Source organism: Copadichromis virginalis, linkage group LG10 (assembly GCF_057382275.1).
Source record: "Copadichromis virginalis isolate Kocher_CV1m ecotype Utaka linkage group LG10, C_Virginalis_male_GT1.1, whole genome shotgun sequence".
Classification (NCBI taxonomy): Eukaryota; Metazoa; Chordata; class Actinopteri; order Cichliformes; family Cichlidae; genus Copadichromis; species Copadichromis virginalis.
The window spans coordinates 3,594,611-3,613,704 of record NC_140627.1 but is presented as its reverse complement, the minus strand read 5'-3'; the positions used below and the strand labels follow the sequence as shown (position 1 = coordinate 3,613,704).

General features: G+C 43.9%; 1 protein-coding gene across 1 annotated transcript in view; it reads right to left on the bottom strand.

Moving 5' to 3' along the window:
• Positions 1–9,461: 9,461 nt before the first annotated feature.
• The window catches only part of nrip1b (nuclear receptor interacting protein 1b), a 38,598-nt gene continuing 28,965 nt past the window's right edge, over positions 9,462–19,094 (bottom strand). The window contains exon 2 of the mRNA XM_085469491.1: positions 9,462–15,789. Coding sequence (XP_085325617.1) covers positions 11,728–15,327 — 3,600 coding nt within the window. The 5' untranslated portion in view covers positions 15,328–15,789 and the 3' untranslated portion in view covers positions 9,462–11,727. The remainder of the gene's footprint in view (positions 15,790–19,094) is intronic.

The window sequence follows — 19,094 nt, the reverse complement described above, 5'->3', positions numbered from 1 at the left end:
AGAGAACAGTCCTCTCACACAGAACTGGGTCATCCTTTAGATGTTCAGGAATAGCATTGTTGTAATAGTTATAACTGTAGCTGTCAGCATGCTTTGTTAACATGAACTGTGTCATCTAACTAGTACATATAAATATTAATGGGAAACATCAGAACTTTATGATGGCACTGGAAGAAGGATCTGGCAACAGAACTGAGGATGTAAACAGGATTTGATCAGTGTACATTTTGTAGTTTCATTATAACAATAACTGCGATTTAGCTCAAACTGAGTTTGAATTTAATTCATATCCATAAACATATAGTAATATAAATATATAACAGTATTAATACATTATTTTGTCATAGCAACAAATCAAGGTTGTGCTGTTACCCCATGCTATTCAGCTTTTCTCCCAGCAGATGGCAACATCCTCCTTTGGAGCACCAGCTTGCATAATCACAGCCCCACACAGCAGCAGCAGAAATGTGGAAAAAGGAATGAAACATGAAAATGATTCCACTTGCCAAATCAAGTAGCATTATAAATCACAGAGTCTGTTTTCATTTTTCAGCACGGTGCCTTAATCAATATTTTATACTTCTATGTGCAGTGTGCTGAACTATTCACTGACCACCACAGAGTGTGTGAAGGTTACCTTAAACACCCAGGGCAGCCTCTTAAAACAGCCTTCTTGTCTGAGCAGACACATCACACAGTTTGACCTCAAGGCAAAAAGTAGAGCTATCAGTCAGAGAATCGGGGAAGCTGTCAGGAAACCAATCAGAAAATAAGTTGATGAATCAATTGGCAAAGTCAAACAGAAGCCGCTGCAGTCTGAATAGATCCTTGGCTGACAAGCTGATGTCTGCTTGTTTGTTGAAGATCAAAACAGATCCCGAAAGTGAGCCCGAGGGCTGTATGATAATAGCTCCACTCGCACCAGGACATTGAAAATCCTCCTTCACGCTCTGCCCGATACAGTAATCCAACAACAACGCATGTACATTACAACTGTCCTTTAACACAAGGATGTAGCATTCATGTTAGTTCATGGGGCCCATATGGTCTAATCTGAACTTCAACAAACATTTTATAATAACGTATTTAAAGTTTGATCCAAACTACATGCAATATTTTCACTCCTGTGTAGTGATGCCAGTGCTACCAGCCTAAGAACAGCCGAGCATTTAATTGACAATTTGGCTCTATAAATGACTCCACTGTAACTGCCACACTTTGCAGACACGTCCATCGCATTAATGACTTCATAAAGGAGTAAAATGTTGATACTTTCTTGCATCTTGTCACAGAGATACAACTGGATTTACTTATTGAAGCCATTTAAATATATTTAAATTTCTAATATATGTGAAAATGCAACAACATGATGAGCCCGTGCTCCAGGACATAGACCTGCCTTTTAGACCTGCCACACCAATATGTGGGATAAAGGTTTACCCCGCATACTGAATAAAACAGTTACACGTTATTGTATTGTAGAATTCAGTTAATCCACGAACGCACCGATGAGATTTCACAGTCAGTTTTGCTTCTTTATTTTAGCAAATTTTCTGGCTATACCAGCTCCGTGGAACCTGAAAGATAATAAAAAATAAGCAGAACTAGAAAATTAATGCTTAAAAATGTTTTGAGATGTGCCCATTTCCCCCCAGGATCTCCCTCTTTAAGCAAACGAACCAACTATGGTGCTTCATGTGTGGCTAAAATAAGACCCTTTGCAAACAGACCAGGTTGGGTTGGCTTCAAGCAGACTTTCTGTATACACATTATATTGCAACAATGTTTTGGAAACAAAATGTTGAAATACCTGTATGGTTATGGGCCATGTGCTGCTCTTGAGTCTGCTTTTGTACCTGCCAGGTTTTCTTCAGTTTTTTTTCCTCAGGGGTTTTAGACACGAGCCAGTGTCCAAGAATGATTTGGTTTAAAGTCTATCTATCTATCTGAATTTTTTTTATGAGTCCATGACGTCTTTAAGAAAAAGAGTCAGCATAAAATTACATATAACTGCGAGGAGTGCAGGTTTTCCGATCGCACTGAAACACATCATTTGTTTTAAAGGCTTATTTGTTAATACAAGCCATTCAGTTAAACCTCATTTCAATCTTAAATTCACTAATGTGAGGGTAACTTATAAACAGGAAAAGAAAATACAATGCATCTACGGAAGCTGCAAAGGAAAGCAGACGGCCAATCAGTAAATCAATCAAATCCAGTCTTTGTTTTTTCATGCAGCAAACCTCAGTGGTTGTTTTCAACACTACTCACTTATTGTTCCCCAACAGCAAATTTATATGTCATAAAACATGAAGCTGTAAAAACTGATGGGTCATCTGAAAGCATTTTTCTTCACACTAAAGCAGGACCAAGGTTCTGCTTTAGTGTGGAATATATGTATATATATATATATATATATATATTATTATTATTTTTATTTTTTTTTCCTGGAAACAAGCAAGATCCGTGGACATCTCAGGATTTGATTTTCTTATTAAGTAAATTAGAATACAGACTCAATGGGACTACCATAGATGTTCCTATGTGATATGGAAATGATCAGGTGCCTTAAACCGTCGCAGCACAGCAGTGTCTACAGGCAGTGAAGACATATCACTGCATTTTTTCGGGAGCTGTCGTGCCAACAATAATACAAAGCTTGTTTCATTTTAAAATAACACTGATTGTGTTTTTCCCCTTTGCTTTTTTGAAGCTTAGAGTGCAGCAGGAGCATTGATTTTATGACAGCGTAAAGAATGAAGTAGTTAAACTCTGTCGTGGCTCGATGTCGGGTATCCTGACAAGATCATTATTTTTGAGGATTTCAGCCATTTTCAAGGTGTCTTTCCCAGATAATGGGCAGGACTTTCACCACTTCCCAAATAAACTATGTTTCAAATTCAGTACATTTTTTTATAAAGCTTAACAAAAGCAGCATTAGTCTGTGTTTTACTGCTCATCTCGACCTTGTTGACAGAAATTACATGAGGATTGTTTAGTATCATCTTCTTTGTGTACACGATTAACTGTCACTCCCTGCACGAAAAAATTATTTGGATTCACGTAAAAAATGGAAAGCATTTCCACGGGACTGATTCTGTTGTTTCAACTTAATTTACTTGAGTTAAGCCAACTTAATGAATTAATGATGAATTGACTTATTTACTGTAGTTGAGTCCAACTTCGTTGAGCTGATCCAACCCATTACATTACATTAGCCCAACAAAAATACTTAATGCTAATAGAAAGTCATTTATTAATGTAGAAATCTTTTCTGTGATTATTTTAAGTTCATTTAAGGAGGTATTTTGTGGTGTGTTAACATAAAATTTATCATGCACACCTTTTTTTCCCTCCAATTTATAACAAATTCACATAGTTGTCCTTATCAGGGTTGCCGGGGGGCACTGGAGCCTATCCCAGCTCTCACAGGGCGAGAGGCGGCGTACATCCTGGACAGGTCGCCAGTCTAATGAAGACAAACACAGACAACCGTTTTGATTCACACTCACGGGTAATTTAGAATCACCAGTTAACCTAATCCCACTAACTGCATGTCTTTCGACTGTCGCAGGAAGCCAGAGAACCCATGCACACTCCACACAGAAAGGCCTCGGCCAGATGGTGGATTCAAACTCAGGATCTTCTTCCTGTGAGGCAACATTTCTAACCACTGCGCCACAGAGCTGTCACTCAAAGCTTGAAAAAAAAAGTAGGGAAGCTATGATTACAAGGCTTGATACAGAATTTTCTTCACGTTTTTGTCCTTGACAGGTTAAACTACAATAAATAGCAATAGCATACACATGGTGTGTGTATGCGTTTCTGCCTCTTATAACCTCAGTGAATAAATTTTGTGTGATCTTATGATATTGTGAGTCCAGGCAACTAACCACTGTTGCTAGATTGCATCACGTCATCTCAAAAAAACAAGTTTGTTCACCATAGAAATCATAGAAACATGAAATTATCAGCATCATTTATTGACCACGACGTACCTGAGTGTTGTTGCTGACCATGCTTCGAGCAGGTTACAAAATTTAAATAATCACAAACTGGTTTCTTGAGCTGCGTTGATACTAGCATGTTAAAAGGACCAATATCTGTAAGTGATGCTTCCTGCATCTTGTTGAATCTATGACATCCAGAATGAAGGCAGTTCATAATGCAGACAATCATACAACAGTTCTGAACAATACAATTAATCACACTCTTTATGATGACCCCATTTTCTTTCCATCTAAAGCAGCGGTATCCAACCCCTGGGCCCCGGACCATTACCGGTCCGTGAGTTGTTTGGTACCGGGCTGCGAGAGTTGAGGCTCAGGTGTGAAATTGATGGTTCTCAGGGTTTTTATCGGTTTTTAACGTTATTATTTTTATAATATATAATCCACGACACCTTAAAGGTTGTGAAAATATTGTCAGTCATAAACCGGTCCGTGGCATAAGGTTGGGGACTGCTGACCTAAAGCACATAAATGCAGCTTCAGAAATTCAGAACTCCAGATTGAACAAACGTGGCAACATAGTGTCTGCGTGCTGATAGGTGTGGTTAGTTTTAGAGGTGATTCACTTAAGTTGTGCTATTTTCTGAAGCACAGTCATTTCATTTCTATTTCATACAAAGAAAAAGTCCAGCTGGCTGTAAATTGCATCTTGCAAACATTAGAAAACATTAGAAAATCAGTTTATGCACTTTAAATATTCTGGGGGGGTTTTTTCTTTTCTTTTTTTTTTTTTTTACACCAAAACCCAGTGTGTGCTGGCGTAATGTGTTCGTAAATCTGTCCCCCAAATTTCATCAGTCACATCTGATCTGTTAAAAAGATGAATACCTGCTGCCAGTGAGGCACTGCCTTGAACTTGACTTCTAATGACCAGAAAGGGATGACCTTTGTGAATGAGAGTCTGTTGGAACATGACCCTTGGGCTCCCTCTTCAGTAAATGCTTTCCTAATTGGTTTATAGTTTCATTTACTAGCTTCAAGTTTTATTTAAAACATGATCTTAATATTGTAAATTAAGATAAATTAAGGACATGTATGCCTTACCTTGTAACTGCAAGTTTCTAGACTGTGTCCCCCAGTTCCTTTGTTAGCTCTACGCCTCACTCATCCAGCCTTTAAACAGTAACATGGCAAAAACACCCAGCTTGAAGCTACACAGCAAGATTTTCCTAAATAAAGTAAGTTATTGACAATAAAGAAAAATCAAGATTCATTTGTCCTACAAAAATGGGCATCTATGCTCCATCTGCAGTTGCTGTGGGGCCCAGTTTGAGAACCACAGTGATGAATGAAGAGTCGTGGGATTGTCAAGATCATATATAACCTGGTTACCATGACGTAAAATGTCATATTTAAATGCAAAAGAGAAAAAATTCAGTTTCTGTTAGTGGCCCTATAGTTAAAGTTCCTCACAGTCGATAAGATTAATCTCCTGTGAAACATAGACATCTGTGCAAAATTTCATAGCAACATCAAGACTTTGTCGTCCATAAACTCCTGCTGCTGGCAGGCTGAAAAAACTCAACACTAAACAAACAAGCTAATGATTAAAATATGAGGCATGCCACACGAGTACAGGGGCAGCATTTATAATCTGGAGCTATTATATTCCCATATAAAGGTAAACTGGTGTTCCTCCCCGTGTCTTATGGATCGTCTTCCCTTCTAAATATTGTATCATGCTGTCAAACTAATAAGTGCTCTTAACATAACATCTTCACTTTCTGAAATGCAACCAAATCCCCTCTGACTGCCAGATACAGCTTCATTCTGTTTTTTTCCCTTTATGACTTCACACTGAGTTGAATATTAGAAAGCTAATTCAACAGAGTTAAGTTTGGCAGGCTTCATCCTAAGTCTGCACAAAGTTCACATCCCAAGCTGGTCTTAGCCAGACTGGTTGACACTAAACTGCCCTTTCTCACTGTACCGGGGATTTTGAGAGATGTTTACTTGAAAAGTTCATGACCCTGCAGATCAACCACAGTGTCACGATTCATACAGGAAATTAGCGGTAAAAACGTTTCTCGAAGATGACATCGTTCACATGAGAGAGGTGGAAAATAAAGAGATGGCAGTTCATTGTTTGCTGTCACTCGATTTCAAACGGAGAAAATTAAGATTCAGATCAAGCGTGAGCTTAATCGCCTATGAAAACAGGAATGCTCGCTCCCGTCATTACTAATCGAATACCTCAGGATGTGTAAGCGAGAACTTCTTTGAAAGGAGAAACTTTCTGAGATGATCAGAAGCAATACAAGACGCCGGCAGACAGGAGACTGACACTGCTAGCTCTCCCTGGCCAGTTTGTAAAACATTTACCCTTGTGCTTATCTGACATGGCAAATACCATCCATGTTCTTTTAGTGTCAGCCAAGATCCCTCAAGCTGACAGCCTGCTCTGTGGACTACAGGGACTCTCACTCATCATGAATATTACATCGGGCCTGTTTACAGGCCTGCACATGGACATAAGTAAGGAAGCTTTATAAAACTGCCATCTCTGATCAGAGCTGCTGTATTTTCACTTGCAGTGTTCACCCTCTCTGCAGCCTCTCTGCACATTTGGGCTATTAGTCATTCGTGAATAATTACCACATCATGTATGAGGACTGGGAGGCCATGGGAAACAGTGAGGGTCAAGAGGCTATCGAGCTCAAAAGAAAAGAAAGGGCTTGAGCCATGCCGCCACTTGTCATATTTACATGAGAGATTGCGAGAGTGGCCTGAGTGTATTGCTGGGGAGCGGAAGCAGGGAGATGTGGTTTGTGGTTTGAGTGCATATGTGTGCAGAGGAGGTGTCGGGGGGGGGGGGTAGGAAGAGAGGGGAGGGGGAGCTACAGCTGCGGGGCCAACAGTTGATCCTGTCCCGGGAAACAGGATCAGCCAGGTCAGGTCGAGGGAGGTGAGGCAAGAGGTCATGACCCTGGAGGGGGGTTAAGGGAAAGACTTCACAAAGAGGTACATCTTCAAAAGCCTCGGGGAGGGAGGGCTAGTATAAGGTTGTGAAATCAAACGTTGGGACCTTTTTTTCCTTAGTGCATGAGTTTCCCCAGGTGTTTCGCTTCAATCCTTTTGAATACTGACTTGTGGCTCTGCTCATCCAGCCGCTGGAGAAGCATCACCTCAAGGCAAAGTACAGAAACAGTTGGACTGGTATCTGTGAGGCATATCAGCCTTTTATTTATATATTCTACTTTAATGACACTCCAAATGGGACATGAGACCCATAAAATGCTAATTAGATCGTATGTGTGACAGAGTGTGTGTGTGTGTGTGTGTGTGCGCACGCGTATGTTTACATAACATTTGAGGTCAAATCACATGCTCAAAGTTCAAAGGCTTCGCTAAGAAAAGGGCGATGAAACATCTGGGAGCGGATTTATCACACCCATCACTAAGACGACTGGTGACAAGTGTTAGCTCTGTATGGCCTCCATGTGAATAAACAAAGCACATAAAGAGGAAAGCATCTCATTTACACTAAAGTCGTCAGGCTTGCTGTTTCGAACAAGTTCCCATGCAGCTAAACCCTTGGCCCAGCACGTTAAGTGCAGTCATTAAGTTGTTTGTCAGAGACTAAGCATCTGCAATGCCAGGAAATCATTTCTGGACATCTCGTAACTATGAAAACGTCTGTCGTGGGACTTCCGAGTGCTCGGTCTGCAGTTGAGTTGCTGGCGGCCTTATGTGCAGCGTTTACATCCTTTTGGCCTCATGCTGAGGTCAGGAAATCAAAGAGCGAAGCCACAGACAAACAGTCGATTGTCAAGTTTTACACCTTGACCTCAGCTTAAACTTGCAGCCGCCTACTTTAAGCTTGCCGCTGCTCCGGCAATCAGAGGAAATCGAGAGGTTACTGGTAGTTCAGCCTTGATAAGAATCTTGAAATGGAGAAGTTCACTGAGGGGAAAGGTTACTGGGAGTTTAAAGAGAGTGCAGTCAGTCATGGGGAGGATTAAATAAAAGGGAAGTCAGGGCTGAGGAACTGTGCTGCAATTTCAAAAGTGCACTGCAGACAAAAAGCTGTCTGTTCACTCGCTGGACTTCATATTCAGACGGTGCAGGGGAAGTTTAGCTTGAACTTGTCCTCACCTTTAGGAAATCTCACGCTACAGGCTGTTTTTTCTCAAGTCGAGAAAACTATCGCTAAATGGATAATTTTTCAGATGGGACACGAGAATTAAGGTTTTGTAACGACCGCACAAAGAAATCTATTGTAGGCTCTAAATCAAAGATATACGTTCCATTTGTGTAGGGCACATCCTTGGGCACTCGGTGTGCATCTGGTGACCTTCACGTGTCCTCCCTTCTTTCAGTGTCTTTCCTGCCTTTGTTAAAGACTCGGCAACACAGTGAACAGCAGCCAACTCAGAAGCAGGGGTTTAGGGGCAAATACAGGACATCCTCTCACTCTTTTAATAGACCGGACTCTTTGATTGCACGCAGCGCTGTTTGGCTTTGATGTCATTTTCTTTAAATAATAATGTGCTTTAATGTTAAACCTTACTCTGATATTGGGGTGCAGTAGTTGTTCAGTTTCACTGCTGGTTGCTTTGGTTGTGTTAAAGTGACTGCTCACAACAACTAAGCTGATCATGTCAATGAAGCAACATCTGGGCTAAATCTAATCGGCCTGTTGCAGCCTTAAAAAGATGTGGTTGTGTCTAATTTTGGCTAAAAATGTCATTTTTTATGATCCTGGAATGCCTTATTAAATACATGGCCTGGTCTGACCCTGTCTGTACAGTTTACATGTTCTCCCTGTGCAAAAACATGCATGTTGGGGTAATTCTCAACTGACTGTGGCTGTGAGGGAGACTAAAGTGTTTGCAGTGCATTCGTAGCATCAGTCTGTGTATGCTAATGTAGCATGTAGTTTCAAAATGCTTTTCAGCAGAACCCACTAGAAGAGTGCTATTTGAAGCTGCTAATGTTAAATGTCATTTACATACATTCTTTTTTTCCATTGTAGTGTTATTATTAGTAGCTGTAGTAGTAGTATTCAAATTTAAAGGCAACCAGGCTATCATTTGTTTGTATACATGGTCAGAGAGACTTTTAAAGTTGTTTCTAAAGTACGAAAAATCCAGGTATGAAAATATTAATAAATCGCAATGTAAGCTTAGTAAATGAGGCTCAATGAAAAGGCCTTGCATTTTTCAGATACACAATTCCACCAGCAACATAGTAGAAGATTACAGGTGAACTGGCCTGCCCTGAAACTAAAAACATTTTGTGCATCATGGAAAAAAAGACACAGCACTGTTGATGGTCTGGAACAGTATAGGACAGCACGCCTCCATCTAAAGTTCAGCTTCTACACATTCACTATTTGACTTTGTTAAAAGAAGAGGGGCGCTACAAATGAGCAAACACTGTCCCGACATTTGTCCCAGCACACTGCTGGCTGCTAAACTGGAAAGAGAGGAACACAGTCATACTAGGTCATGCATTTTAGTCCTTTATTTTTCAGATATCAGTGCAAATGAACACCAAAAATGAAAACATAAAAAAATGAAATAATGTTTCAGGTCTTCACATGAAAAAAATGAAACATCCTTTTTTTAATATATATATTTATATATATATTTGCTGCTACAAATGTATTTCTTAGATGCACAATGCAGATCTATGATTGTACGTCAATCCCCCACCTACATCCCCCCAAACTCTTCCACAGAGCTTTGTTAACCAGTAACAGAAAAGAATAATCACAAAAATATTCAATGCACATTTATTTTTCCACACATTTTTTTTTTTAAATCAACTTGCTCAACAGTCTGTGGTTATTTAGGGACTGTTCATATTCTAAACCAGCCTCTCTCTCTGTGATATAAAAGACCTATTTTAAGACTTGACATTTTCCCCCATCACCAGTAGGGATACACAGGTAGTTCCCATGCGTCTGCATGCAACAGGCAGCAGTGAGGAAAGTCAGACATTATTACACAACACAGCGCAGGATAGATTATCATTTACCACATAGAGACACATGCAGAGAACAAACCAACCAAAAGAAAAAAAGAAAAAAGGAAAACGATGGGCATAGCATCCTCGGCCTTTGTATGTACACTTGTACGCATATAATTCATATTTACATATCAGGGCATTAAAAACTAGGGTAATATCTTTTCTTAAACATTACAAAATAGTCATCTTTCATACTGAAAGTACTATTTACACAAATATATTTAACCATTGTGAAAATGTATTAATAATTGAAGAGACATACTTCATATGTAGTAAAAAGATCACGAGACTAAAATCGATAAAGCAGTATGTGAGATCAACTGAAAAGAGTACAGTACGATCCAAAAATAAGGAGCTAGATCAACCAGATATCCCTCAAGACACCAAAAGGTCTTGGTGATTGCTGGGGGCAGGTACACACATCCAGCTGCTTTCAAAACAAAGATGTACCTGTGGTCTTCTCTTTATTATCATGCAATTCTTTTGACATTTTATGAGATAAGAGACTGCCACAAACAAATAATAATAACAATAAAAAAATCTATAAACCACAATAGTGAAGAAATAAAGGGAAAAAAAAATCACAAACTGTCAAATTCTCAACAGATAACAATACTGACTGTTTTTTCTTTTTTATTATCACATGCCATTAAATGATTCTGAAAAGGACTCCAAGGACTCGATAGTGCAAAGTCTGGGTACTCCTTTTAAGTGAAATGAAAAGGAAAAAGCCATGTGCGTCACACTCAAAAGTTTCTGTGTGCATGAAGAAAAGTGCCTTGGGTTTAACCAGGGTCGCAAGATAAGTTTCTCACACACTGCCTTTTTAACTGTTGCTCTAGAAACCTGCTTACACGCAGTTGCTCAACTGTAAGAGCCGCGCTCGCTCTGTTGACCCATCTGCTCCAAACGGCTCAATCTGCAAACATAGTGCCCTGAATTTGCACTGTCGAATATTGGCCTCGAAACACGCACTTCAAATAAAAGCGAAAACAATGAGTTGTGACCGTTTAAAGCGCCAACGATATATTCCTTCTCCACTGGTAATTGTGCCACACCGTGAATCCCGAGGAACAAAGCATTCGTCGCGGCGGGATCTTCGCCGAATGCCGTTTTTAAGGTCCTCTGAATGACTTTAGCACGGACACTGTTGTAATAGACCGCCGTGACTATTTGGAATCTTATCTAAAATTGATGGGTCTCTGTCTATCTGGAAATGTTCTGATGGAGAAAATAAATAAATGTCCACTGAACTGAGCACTAACATTTTTAGAGTCATCAATAATGGATGTTGCTTGAAATGTTCTTTCTAAATGTTTTATGGCAGGCAACAGGAGGACTTGGAGTAGTGATATGTGTACAGTTCAATTAGTAAGAAAGTGTAAAAAAAAAAATAACAATAATAAAGGAGGGCTCCGTAATTAACATTGTAGTACAAAATGTAGTGCATGACAATCAGTGATGGGAAGGTTTGATCTGTGACTGATGCACAGTTTTGGCTTTTGTGGCATTCTGCTAAGATACAGCTGTTTTGTACCGTTCCATGACCTCACTATTTAAAAATCGATGCAGAAGTGCATCTGAATTTGCTCTATGCCACCTGAAAAAAAAAAAAAAATCATTCAATTTGCATTCTTTGTCATTTGTCTCATCAGACCAATTTGGCAAGTCATTCAAAAAATGAAAAACAAACAGAGTCAGTGAATTTCTTTCCATTTCTATTTTTCTGCAGTTGATACAAATTCTACTCAGACGACTGGCTCAGCCCCTGGCTCTCATGGCTGTGCTTGTCGTTGTGGGCGGGTGATTGAGGGGTAGAGCTCAGGCTGCGTTCATAGGCATGCATGTCACTGATAGGCTCTTCTTTAACTCTGACCACAGAATGGGCTCCCTCTGCCTGATCTCTCCCCTCCTTCCTTAGCTGGATGCTGCCCTTCTGCAGCATGTAATATAGGATGGGGTTGGACCGCGAGAGCCGTGGAGAGTCTGGGTTTGAGTCACAACCCTCGTCCTCCTCTTCGTTCTCTTGACTACTCCACCGCACAGGGCTCTCAGGCTCCTGTTTGACTAAAGTAGGCGTCTCCCGTTTTTGAGTGATGGGCCACGGGGACGGGTGGCGACTCCAAGGGGAGCGCAGAGAACTGTCACCTGGAGGAGGGGTGGGTAGTGGTCTGAGATTACTTGGAAACCCTGAGTTGAGGGAACCGTGGGGATGCCAGCTGGGCAGTTGGAGGAAGCTGTGATTTTGGGCAGGCTGAGTGAGAATGCTACCGTTGGCCTTGCCGTTGGTCTGGAGGACGGAAGGACTGGGCGCCCCCCGGGGCTGCTGGGACAGCTCCTTTAGGCAGTTGTCGGAGAGCAGCAGCTGTTTGAGCACATTGAAGCCCCGGCTCTCTCGTGTAAGGGTTTCACTCGGTGGGCTCTTTGGAGGAACCTCTTCTTCCTTTAGAGTCCTCTGCTGCTCAGGCTCTACCGGAACAACAGAGGAGGCAAAAATATTTGTGTCACCACTGTCCACTGCTCTTGGAGAGCTGATGTTACTCAAATTATCAGTCCGATCTGAACAGAGCCGCCTCTTCTTAGGGCTTGGGCTCGGATACTCCCTCTGTTCCTCTTTAACCTGTCTGAGCTGTGTGTCAGCCTGCATAGCAGCACTGGTATAGTAGGTAGCAGTCTGTTGTTTAAGCAACTGGCTGAGGAGGCCATATTTTGCTATAACCTCTGCAGGCCGGGGTTCAGCCTTTAAGTCCTGCTGGGAATCTGAGACGAGGCTATTCTTCTCATAGCAACTCAGCCTCTTTCTGCCAATCACGTCCTCAGACATGGCAGAGGATGGTCCCACGTCCTCCATGAGCTCCGATTTGACCTTTACATCCAGAGGGGGGCCATTGGAGCTGTCGCAGGTGACGTGAGCACCAGGGTTCTTCTCACTGCATCCCCCCGCTGCCTCCACACTCCTCCTGCCACTGCCACTAGGCCTGTCTTTGCGGCTCACAGTCGCTGTAGCTGAGCTTGTTCCTAGAAGGAGCTGCAGCACGGTGCGCCTTTCCAGAAGGTTCTCAATCTGTGATGAAGGAGGAGAAGCTTCCTTCCTACTGAAGGGTGTGCCACTACCTGAAGCTCCATCAGAGAGTGGAGTGGTGGTGGTGGTCCTGCCGATTGGAGCATTGAGTCTTTCCAAAAGGGCAAGGGGCCTGCTGGCATCGTGCTCCTGGCCCAGCCCTTTACCAGAGGGGGTGGGTGGGGAGGAAGCTGTCCCACACTGAGCCAGATTCTGTAACAGTTTACTAGCACTGAAGGCGGGCTCTGAGGCCTTCTCAGCAGGGAAGGTTTTAGATTTACACAAATCCAGTGGGCTGGATTGGACGTTGGGGGAAGGGTAGGAATATGGGGACAGAGCACCGCTTGGGTCACGGCCAAGTGAGTAGAGGGGCTGAGCTGGAGCTACAGACCTATCTATGGGGCTTTTTGTCCTCGCCTCTTCCCAAGATACCAGTCCTTTTGGCTGGTTTCGAGACATGGTGGCTACAGTTACATCAAGAGGTGAATCTTGGTTACCAACATTTTTCTTAACCATCTCATTATTTCTGCGCTCAAGAAGAAGCTGCATGAGTGTGACTTTAGGGTGGGACTTTCGGTCTGGGCTCATTTCAGGGTCCTTGCCCTTGGACACCTTTGATCCTGATGGCTCTGGCTTCCACTTGTTTATTAAAGATTCTGTTAGTTTGTCCAGGGAAGAGGTAGAGATACAGGAAGAGGAAGAAATAGAGGTGGAAACAGAGGAGACAACAGTAGAAGATGGAGATAAAGTTGTGGTGGGGGGCTGAGCAGAAGCTTGAGGAGAGAATGCACCTGGGGCGGAAGTAGAGAGGGTAGAGGTGAAAGAGGCGGAGGAAGAGGGAACTGTAGTTTTGAGCCCTCCATCTTGCATATTGACACGGCTTCTCATGGAGAGGTCAATGGGAGAGCAACTCGAGTAGGAGCTCTCGGCATCGCTGCTGTCCTTGGTCAGGCTCCGCTCCTGGGTGGAGCATTCGCTGTCTGAGGTGACTGAAGAGGAGCCACTTGGTGGCAGAATGCCACAGCTGTCCTCCAAATGCCCATTCTTGGTCAGCTGCTTCTGGTTGTTGTGATTGTTCAGCAGCAGCAGCAGCAAGCTACTGCATGTCTGGGGTGGGCGGGTTGGACGCGAGTCAAAGCCTCGTTTCTCCCGAGATGGCTGGCTGTGAGTGTGGCTTGGAGCACGTGGGGGAGTGGGTGGGGAGCTTTGGCTGTGGCCACGCAGCAAAGAGGGGCTCTGTGGATTTGACAGGGCCATTCGAGGGAGTGTTGTCGTTACTGTGGTGGTTGTTGTCATTCCATTTTGGGTTGTTAAGGAGCTTAGCGTGTCTGGAGCTCCGGGCAGACTGGGTGGCCTTTTGTCCTGGTTGTGCTGCTGGTTTGCCATGGCAGCTAGTCTTTCGCTGGCTGATCTTCCAGAGAGCTGTGCTTTGAGTGCATGCTCCCTGGAATACTGCTGGAGATGGGCTTCGCTGGACAGCAGCAGGGCCAGCTGACTGCAGGCGACACTGGGCTTAGGTGAAGGCGCCGGACTAGAGCGGATTTTCACTATGTTAGCCACGGCCTTCAGTCGCTCTGCACAGGAAACTGAATCTGCAGCTGTAGGAGCAGCAGGAGGCGTGGCACTGTGTGCTGAGCGAGGTGATTCTGGGGGTCTGTCCTGGCTGTGTCCACGACGACTGTAAGGTGTGTTGCTATGATTCTGAAGTTTGCTCTTTCTCATCAGGCCCTTTAAGCGGCTTGAGGCTGTCCCGTACACAGGTAGTGGCTCTTTGTCTGCAGGTGGCGCCTTGGATGGAGACGAACACTCACTCTGGGGTTTATTAGAGTGCTGAGACATCGCCACACTCTGAAGTCGTGAGCTAAATGACTGAAGCAGTGACGCAAGCAGGGTGCTCTCTCCAGCATGAGGAGATCCCTCTAGTGCTCCATTCTGCATCCCTCCCACTTGGCCATTCAGCTCCGCTGGGGGTGAGCTCATTCGCTGGTTCCCTGGATCATTCCAAGCTCCCGAGCGCAGTAAGCGGGCTTTCTTGAGGTGCTGAGAAGAACCCAGAGTGGGCCCATTGGTTCCACCCTTGGGAGCTGTGGGTCCATGGTTGGGCAGTTGGAAGGGCCCACCCACCTTATCACCCTGCTCCTGATTGCTGTGGGCAGCCTCAGACCTCCCACTTGCCGTGGCCCCAGGCCCGGCCACCACTGGATGCATCAGTAAACCTTCCAGATAAGTTAGAACAGCTGAATCCTTGTGTGTCTCAGGGCCAGGCTCCTCCCCATGAGTCATGTTCAATACTAGGATCCCCTCGTATGGCTCAGCACTTCTTACTGGGAAATATGTCCACTAGGTCATCTGGTTGACAGTGGCATGTACTTCCTAAATACCAAAAAGCGGGCAGGCTATTTCACCGAGTCAGTGTACAGCAGAGGGGAGGGGTGGATGCACTAGATGGATGTGATCCTCTCTGTAGTGGGCACAGTCACCACTGTGTTAAAACAGCAATCATGGCTGGAGACAATCCGGGGCAGGTAGGCCTCCCAGGCATTGTTGTATGCCTTTAAATGCCGCAGGATCCCAGAAGGCCCAGCTCGAGGCTTATGTGAAAAGCAACTGAGGAGTCAGCGGGATTTCACCACAAAGATGTTGACACATTCCGTGGCTGTGGATGTTTGGGATGTCTGTCCTATGGCCTGGCTGTGGTTCTGTCAGCGGCGCCTTTCAGCTTTGCAGATCTCACATGGGGGGGACCTATGGCAGTGAGCGAGAGACAGAAAAGAGGGAGGACGAGAAGGTTGGGTGGAGTGGGGGGGAGAAAAAAGAGAAAAGGGGAGAAACTGTGTGAGAAGCAGGGATTTACACAGCACTATATCACATTCATTTCACCACCTTGTCTGCCGTCTCTGTTACTTAGCAACATTTCAGATTGACTGCACACGGCTCCTTCTCCTCTCTGCACTCTCCCCTCACAGCCACCGAACAGACGACAAATGTAGATTAGGCCTGATTGGATCCAAATTGAAAATTCAGGCCCACTACCTTGAAAACATTCAGGTCTCGAGCAGTAAGCCCCTCGCAGCAATGTCTTTCAAAAGCAAAGGGCCTTGTGAGAGCTGTGAATAATTCCTTATGCAGCTTGTCATTTCAGTGGATTATCCCCACCACCACCACCCCCACCGCCCCCTGCTTCTTATGCACTTGAGCAGCATCGCACACGACACAAACCTTGGACTACATAAAGCATGAGCCACCCACCCGCTCCCCGTGTCACATGCACACTAGTAAGCCTTTAAGCGTTCATGCCTAGACACAGGAACGAATGTGTGCACGGAGGCACATATAGACGCATGTATAATCTTACTGCTGCGTTATCTTTATTAACACCTGGCCAGCTGGGCTTCGCGTTTTTGACCCCGATTCTTTTTCCTTTAATCAGAAGTGCAAAACCAGAAGTAACTTGATTTATGGGAGGAGTGCTTTGAGCTACAAATAATCCATCTATTTACTTCTCCAAATCAGGGTCCCTGCTGTCAGGGGGCAAGAGGCAGGGTACAGACAGGTCTGCCACAAGGCTAGCAGAAAGACAGACAACCATTCACACTCACATTCACACCTAGGGGCAATTTAGAATCACCAGTTGATCTAACCCCACTAACTGCATGTCTTTGGACAGTGGGAGGAAGCCTGAGTACCCGAAGAGAACCTGCGCAAACACGGGCAGAACATGCACAGCTCCACACAGAAAGGCAGGAAACCTTGGAACCGTTTTGCTGGGAGGCAACAGTGCTAACCACCACGCCACAGTGTTACCCAAATAAACTCAAAGGTTCACACACTAAGCACTGTGAACTTGTTTTTTCCTGAAAATTCTCCTTCCTTAGGTATTGTGAGTTTGTGCGACATTTTCTCCCTATAGCACATTTTATAGTTGTACGTCTTTATTAATTTTGTGCATTTAGCCATGGTTTTTTCTTTTAAATCTACTGTAAACTGCTCAGGTTGTGTTTTAGCTGTGGAGCCACGAGTGAAGCAGTTTGCAGCGTCACTTCCCATCATTGCTAACAATTGTTCACTCTTTTCAGTGTGAAAAAAAAATATTTGTAGTGAATTTCAGTATCTTTTACATGCAGAACAAGAGCGGAGAATCATTCTTGTTCTGCAAAGTAATTGTCATTTAATTCCCTTTGATTGTAGCATGTAATGAGTTACATTGCTCATGCATACCTAAAGTAACAGAATTACAGTGCTACACTACTTTTTAACAATTAAACGAATAAAAAAGAGAGACCAAATAAGACATATGAACTATGAGACAACATTTACATTCCGAAAACATTTCCACTTATCCACTTATAAAATTCAGCTTTATAATAGTACGCTCAACTCTTACTATTCTAAATATTCTGCACATTTTGGGAGGTTTACAGTGCACCGCACATAAACAGAGCAGAGCTGCATCAAGGATATAACAGACAAGGTGCACTTAACTGTCGAGCACGTCTATATTATTGGGAGGGGTTGCTTAAGGTTCAGGTGCACCTATCACACCACACCACTGTCAGGAGGGCAGAGCCAGTGACACTGGGGTGAACATTGTGCCAGTTGCCATGACACTGTCAGCAGTGCTGCTCTGGGAGACCTCTGCTCTGAACCCTGTCAGCGTGGTTTCCGTGGATACAGGGCACCGCCGACAGTCCTGGCCGCATCCCGTAAAGGTTAATTAATACAGAGTTTCCACCTCGCCTCAGCTGCTGTCCGTGTCCTTTCCCGATGCCGTCCTCACCTTTGGTGTCCGCTGAGCGGACCGACATAGCGGGTCACACGATAGGACAGCAGCCAGTGATTATGACGAAAGGCCATGGCAACCCACCACACAGTCACCGGGCTGAATATTTCACATAGAGGGCAACAGCGAGGGCCAGAAACAACAAGGTGGCAGGCTTCTAATCAGCCTGAAATCCATCCTTGGGGCCAAGGTCCACAGGTTGTCATGACAGTAAGGGCAACAAGGTGGCACTTTTAATGCCACCTTGGAAGTGAGCTGGGATTAGACGCTGGATTTAAGATGATCAGTCTGAGCAGCAGTAGGAAAACAATCAGCTTGGCAATTTAAAAAGACCTTTTCATACCAAAGGTCTAGAATAGGTTGATTAGACTCTTTGTGGTGCACTCCCTCGAAGTGAATAAGTTAACAGTTACAGTTCAAGGCCATCTTTAAGCTGGTGACCTAAATCTGACAACAACAAAAGCCAACCTGGTCACACTGGGCCATCTGACGTCTGTTGTCATGCTAATCTTAGATGCTCAGGATTAGACTATTTTCCTGCCAGCCTGCTTAGCACAATCATAATAGAACGGCCTGTAAAGACACGTTTGATGGGCACAGTAAACATGTACGCATGTTTACCTTCCACACAGCCTGGCAGCATTACTAATATGCTGGGAGTCAGCCCCACAGTTAGTGAGAGAAAGGGAAACAAAAAAAAAGAGCACTGACAGTTTTAACACAGGGAATTCTGTTAATCTCTGCTACTGGCAATGAACCTTTGGAATTACAGTTGACCTTGTCTATGTTTTTGCCCAAAGACACTTCTATACAGAGCACACAAGGTAGCATGGGGACACACTGACACTGCACTATATCAGTATATATACAAGAGGTCCAAAGCTGCTGCATTCACTGCATCACATAAAGCACAAATTACTTGAAACAAAAGCGAGGCCCTTCAGGCTCTCGAGATGCATTTAATGACAGAGCCGATGTCAAAAAGCCCTGCCACGGCAAGGGCACGGGAAAATGCGTTCTGCTCAGTGGCACAGCTCAAATAAATGACCTTAATATAGGGAAAGCTGTCCTCCATCCTGAGCCCCTAAAGCACACGACCCTCTTCCTCTCCACTTTCACAATGCGTGCATTACTTTTACATGCTCTCCCCTGGTGTATACATTGAAAATGACCTTACACATCTGTTAACATGTCATCTCATTGGTGGTGGCACCCAAAATGCCTGACCTCCACCCCCTCCTCCCACAACACCAATGAGCTGCTGTATGGT